The 6,780-nt window shown below is 43.6% G+C and overlaps 1 protein-coding gene across 1 annotated transcript in view; it reads right to left on the bottom strand.

Moving 5' to 3' along the window:
* LOC122556854 (E3 ubiquitin/ISG15 ligase TRIM25-like) overlaps nt 1-6,780 on the bottom strand; it is a 37,444-nt gene that overhangs the window by 7,959 nt on the left and 22,705 nt on the right. The window contains exon 6 of the mRNA XM_043704109.1: nt 5,674-5,808. Coding sequence (XP_043560044.1) covers nt 5,674-5,808 — 135 coding nt within the window. The remainder of the gene's footprint in view (nt 1-5,673; nt 5,809-6,780) is intronic.

A 6,780-nucleotide genomic window follows, 5' to 3' on the forward strand; every position in this document is an offset into this window, starting at 1 on the left:
TTGGTGTCAATGTGGACCACGACTTCGGGTTGCTCCCCCTCCCCCTCCAGGACCCGGAAAACACGATCAGAGACATCACATACCCTTGCACCTGGGGGTCAACATACCAAACGTGAGTCTCTCTCGTTCCTACAAAACCGTCTATCTGTGCCCCGAACTATCGAGTCCCCAATTAGTATTGCTCTGCTCTTCTCCACCCTTCCTTTCTGAGTAACGGGGACAGGCTCCGTGCCAGAGACCTGGGCCCCGTTACTTACCCCTGGTAAGTCATCCCTCCCACAAGTATCCAAAACGGTATACTTGTTCTTTAGGGGAACGGCCGCAGGGGTTCCCTGCACTGGCTGCTTCCTCCCAGTCCCCCTCACTGTCACCCATCTATCTTTCATCTTTGGAGTTACTACTTCCCTAAAGCTCCGATCTATGACCCCTTTTGCCTCCCGAATGATCCTAGGTTCATCCAACTCCAGCTCCAGTTCCCTAACACGGTCTTGGAGGAGCTGGAGATGGGTGCACTTCCTGCAAGTGTAATCAGCAGGGACGACCATGGCATCCCTCACCTGAAACATGTTGCAAGAGGAACATTGCACTGCCTTCACTGCCATCCCTCTAAAAGTAACCATTTAAAAAAAAAACTAGCTCTAAAGAATCGAACAAGCAAAATGCAGCACTTCCCTACTTACCACAACTGGACTTATTATTAGGTTAGAGGAGGAGGGCGGATGGGAGGCACTACCTCTGTAGTGCCTCGGGTTCCTCTCCTGCGCGCTTTTATAGGCAAAAAAAAACCTACCCAGGTAAGCTTGCGCTACACCAGCTTCCGGGTCCGCTCCGCGCTTTTTGTAATAAAAAACTTTCAAATTTAAACCGTTAAACAAATGTCACCGAGCCTTCATGCAGCCAAACAGCCCTTGCCTGCTCCGCTGAGAGAGTGAGGAGTTAACATTCCTAAGTCCTACCCACTAAGCCTCATTTGAGGACCCATCCAAGATATTGTCTCACCATATTGCAATAATTAGCTCCTTAATCAATAGTGCAACATCATCACCCTTGTTACATCCTCCTCTGTCTCACCTAAAGATCCTATACTCCAGAATGTTGAGTTGCCAGTCCACCCCTTCCCTCAATTATGTTGATGTGATGGCCACAATATCATTCTTGCAAGGGATACTGTGGTGAGTAACTCACCTACTGACTCCACAAAGCCTGTCCACTGTCTGCAAGGTACAAGTCAGGACTGTAATGGAATATTGCCCCCTTGACTAGCTGAGTGCAGCTCCAATAACACTGAAGTAGTGTGACAACATCGAGGACCAAACAGTTCACTTGATTGGTACCATATCCACAAACATCCACTCCCCCCACCACCAACACTCAGTTGCAGCAGTGTATACTATCTACAAGATGCACTGGAGAAACTCACCAAAGCACCTCAGACAGTACTTTCCAACCCATGACCATTTCCATCTGGGAGGACAAGGGCAGCAGGTATATGGGAACACTACCCCCTTCAAATTCTCTTCCAAGCTCATTTACCATCCTGACTTGGAAATATATCCCTGTTCCTTCACTGTTGCTGGGTCAAAATCCTGGAATTCCCTCCCTAACAGCATTATGGTTCAACCCACAGCACGTAGAATGCAACAGTTGAAGATGACAGCTCACCACCACCTTCTCAAGAGTGACTATGGATGGGCACTAAATGCTGAGCCAGCTAGTGACACCCACATTGCACAGATGAATTGAAAAAAAAAACGAGGCCAGAATCCCTTGGTAACCAAGAATCAATCTACCTCTGCCGTAAAAATATTTAAAAGGTCCTGCATCCACTGCCTTTTGAGGAAGGGAATTCCAAAGACTCTCAACCCTCTGAGATAAAAACAAAGTTTCCTAATTTCTGACTTAAATGGGCAACATCTAATGTTTAAACGCTGACCACAATTTTAGATTCTCCGACAAGACTCAAGTCCCCTCAGGATTGTAAACTCTTCTGTATCCAGAGGAAACAGGCCTAGCCTTTCTTCATAAGACAAATTGCTCATTTCAGCTACTAGTCTCGTAAACCTTCTGTGAACTACTTCCAATGCATTAACATCCTTCTCTGCATATCGTGACTAATACTCCACATAGTACTCCAAATGCAGTCTCACCAATGACCTGTATAACTGAAGCATCATCTCCCTACTGTTGCACACAATTCCCGTTGCAATAAACCATAACATTCTATCAGCTTGCCTGATTACTTGCTGTATCTGCATACTAACCTTTCTGGATCTCTCTGCATCTCAGAGCTCTGCAACCTCTCACTATTTAGATAATGTTTCTTTTAACTCTCTCTGCCAAAATTGACAATTTCAGATTGTACACATTGGACTCTATTTTCCAGATCTTCACCCACTCATTTAAACTACTCTTTGTAGACTCATTATGTTCTCTTCATAACTCAATTTCCTATCTACCTTTGTGTCATCAGCAAATTTAACTCCCATACCTTTGAACCCGTCATCCAAATCATTTATATGAATTGTAACTCCCAGCACTAACTCCTGTGACACACCACTCATGACATCCTGCAAGCCTGAAAAAGATCCTTTATTTCCATACTCTGCTTCTTTCTAACATAAACTCATATGTTACCCTCACATCATGAGCTTTTATTTTCTACAATAATCTTTAATGTGGTGCCTTATCAAATGCCTTCTGGAAATCTAAACATAATATATTCACTGGTTCCCCTTTAACTATAGCACAAGTTACATTTTAAAAAATATATAATAAATTAGTTAAACACAATTTCCCTTTGACAAAAACACCTTGGTTCTGCCTGATTACTTTGAACTTGTTATAACGTCCTCAAAAATAACATCAACATTTTTCCCTCTGACAGATGGCCTGTAGTTTCCTGCTTTCTGCCTCTTTCCCATTTTGAATAAATGAGGTACATTAGCTATTTTCCAATCTAAAGTAACCTTCCCCAAATCTAATGGGTTTTGGAGAATCAACCATCTCATTAGCTTTAAGACCCCAGAATGAAATTCTTCTGGATGTGGGGACTTGTCAACTCACAGTTCCAACAATTTACTCTGTACGACTTCCCTGGTAATTGTCATTTTATTGAGTGTCTCCCTTCCTTTCAATTCCTGATCTATAGCTATTTCTGGGACAGTTTGAGAAGGCTGATGTAAAATATCTATTCAATTCATCTGTCATCTCCCATTACTAATTCCCCTGACTCATTTTCAATAGGACCTTCCTTCAGAAGAACTTTTCACTACCTTTCTCTCATATTCTAATGTTTACCTCCTTCTTAGTTTGCTAGTATTTTTTTGCTAGAATCCATACAGCGTGGGGACAGGCCCTTCGGCCCAACAAGTCTGCACCGTCCCTCTGAGGAGTAACCCACCCAGACCCATTCCCCTATATTTTGCCCCTAACTAATACATAATCCCTGTACACTATGGGCAATTTAGTATGGCCAATCCAGCTAATCTGCACATCTTTGGATTATGGGAGGAAACCGGAGCACCTGGAGGAAACCCATGCAGACACAGGGAGAATGTGCAAACTCCACACAGACAGTCACCTGAGGCTGGAATTGAACCCAGGTCCCTGGCACTATGAGGCAGCAATGCTAACCACTGAGCCACCATGCTGCCCCAATTAATCAGTCCAATATTCTGACCTGTCACCTATCGTTGCATGATTATATGTTTTTCTTTGTGTTTTGTTCTATTTTTGACTTTTCTAATTAACCACTTATAATGATCCATATCTTAGAATAGCTCTTACTTGTTAAAATTTATTGGAATATCTATTCTGTGCTTTCTCAAATATTGCCTTAAGTGTTTGCCACTGCATCTCTATTGACCTATCCTCTAACCTGAATTGCACATTCACTTTCACCAGCTCTGCTTTCATGCTTTCTTAATTGCGCTTGTTTAAGTTCAAAATAGTAACCTTGGACCTACTCTTCTCTCCCTTAAACTGTATGTAAAATTTAATTATATTGTTATGGTCACTGCTACCCAGGGCTGCTCTCACTATGAGGTCAGTACATAATCCTATCTTATTGGTTAAAACAAGGTCTAGTATTGCCTGCCCTCTGATTGGTGCCATAACATGCTGGTTGAAGAAATTGTCTACATAACATTCAATGAATTCCTCATCTATACGACTTCTTTCTTCAACTGTCTTTTTCAGTCTTTTCTAGTTAAAATTCCCCATGATATTCTCTGTAATCTTTTGCCAAGCTCCTAATATTTCTTCCTTGATGCCTTGTCCTACTAAGTGGTTACTATTAGGTGAAAGTGAGGACTGCAGGTGCTGGAGATCAGAGTCGGAAAGTGTGGCACTGGAAAAGCAGAGCAGGTCAGGCAGCATCCGAGAAGCAGGAGAGTCGATGTTTCAGGCATAAGCCCTTCATCAGGAATCAGCCCTTCATTGGTTACTATTAGGTGCCTATACACAACTTCCACAAGTGACCTCTTGACTTTAATATTCCTCATGTCTACCCATATTACTTCTATAACTTGATTTCCTGAACTCAGGTCATCCTTCTCTATTGTGGCTAATACTATCTCCAAACGAGCCACTCCTCCTCGTTCTCTGTCCTTCCTACTTATTTATCTCAATTTGGGCAATCAGTTCATTTGTTTTGTTTCAAATACTTTGTGCATTCAAATACAATTCCTTAAGTTTTGACTGACCAGCTCTAAGTTATTGTTGGTTTTGTTTTAGCAACATTGAAGGACAGATTGAATCTTTTCTATGCAGAATTGAAGAGATCGAGAAAGGCTGGAAAATCTGGTGCAGAGTGGTCAACGACACTCAGTGTAGGTCATGCCTTTCTCTGGTGGTCAATATTGCAATAGAGCACAATGGGAATTCCCTCCACTCCATTCTGTGTGTTCAATCAGAGGGACTTTCATGTACTTCAGACAGTTGAAACAAGCAGTCTGGCCAAACTCTGGGAAACCAACAATGATGGATTGGGCATAGTCCCGATGGCTGAAAAGTGTTTACCCCTATTCACTCAACTCACAAATGGCCAAAATTCCAGGGAAGGAAAAAAGAAAAGCTACAAGGTCACACAGGAAATCGCCATGAGATGGTGTAACATTGACTTATATGGCCGGAGGGAGCTTGATACCAATTGTCCGTAGGGAGGACGACCTGTCTGTCAGGCTATAGCATGTTCCAAGTCCGGATGCCTTCATGAGGAAGGAGGATGTTTGCAGAAAGGAAATAAAAGGAAGGAAACTCTGCATTCCCAATCCCATTGGCCTGTGGGATTTCCTACCGTATGTCCAAAGGTCTGTGGGGCAGTCACATGCAGACCCATGAGATAAACCCATGACCCAGAGGAGACAGATCTCATCCACAAATTAAGGGAGAGCTGATGATGATGATGACTACTTGATTAAAGCCTCCAACAATTTACACAATGTCAGTGAACATGCAGTTTCAAATTATAATTAAGGTGTTTATCTGTACAATAAATTATTGAGCGTATCAAAACCCCCTGCAGCCTTGGAGGACCAATTCAGAGATATGAGGGGGGATTAGGTGCAGGAACTTGAATTCCTAGTACTGAAACATAAACAATTTGATAGGTAAACTAGATTGTTCAATACAAATTAAGTTTAGTGTAATCCTTCTTTAATATTATCAACATACCTTGGGATATTCCAGCTATCCTGCAAAGCTGAGTCGATGTCTGGAGATCGTTCCCTGTGACAGGGGCTTTCCAAGAGTTACTGGGTGCGAAAGGAGATACATTTGATGTGTCCATGTGTTCAGTGGAAGCTGGCACTATAAACAAAACACATGGTGATTGGGTTAGGGCTAGGATTAGGGTTAGAAGGTCCAGCCTCTTTCACATCATTCGGTAGTGGGTGTACAGCAATACTCTGACTTCTGATACAATGCAGTATTTCCTTTCATGCCATCATTGTACAACAAAATGAGGTGCCTGGATTCCATTTAATTGAAGATCTCTGGTGGCGTTAGTTATAGTCGAATGAGTGCAGACATTACAGAGTTATCACTACATATCTCTTGTGTTCCGGCTGCTACAATGCGGTGTGACCTGGTCACACGATGGCATACAGGTACAGGCTTATCTGCCTGCTGTGTCTAATAAAGGAACTTCACTCTTAAAGTGACAACACTACAGTTTATAGGTTCCATCCATTTATTTTCTTACATTACAACATAGACGATATTTCAAAATATAAACTTAGATCTTTGCATTGACCTAAGATTGGACACCCTGCGCTGGCCTATTACCTGCCCTCGACCTCTTCATTTCCAACTGCCGCCGGGACATTAACCGCCTCAACCTGTCTATGCCCCTCCCCGTTCCAACGTCTCACCCTCACAACGCGCAGCCCTCCAATCCCTCTGCTCTAATCCCAACCTCACCATCAAGCCAGCGGATAAAGGGGGCGCAGTGGTAGTTTGGCGCACTGACCTCTGAAGGCCGCTGAAGCCAAACGTCAATTCGAGGACACCTCTTCCTACTGCCTCCTTGACCATGACCCCACCCCCTATCACCAAACCATCATCTCCCAGACCATACAGAACCTCATCACCTCAGGAGATCTCCCACCCACAGCTTCCAACCTCATAGTCCCGGAACCCCGCACTGCGCGGTTCTACCTCCTTCCCAAGATCCACAAGCCTGACCACCCTGGCCGACCCATTGTCTCAGCATGCTCCTGCCCCACTGAACTCAAATCTACCTACCTCGACACTGTCCTATCCCACCTAGTCCAGGAACTC

The sequence above is a fragment of the Chiloscyllium plagiosum genome, chromosome 14 (genome assembly GCF_004010195.1).
Source record: "Chiloscyllium plagiosum isolate BGI_BamShark_2017 chromosome 14, ASM401019v2, whole genome shotgun sequence".
Lineage (NCBI taxonomy): Eukaryota > Metazoa > Chordata > Chondrichthyes > Orectolobiformes > Hemiscylliidae > Chiloscyllium > Chiloscyllium plagiosum.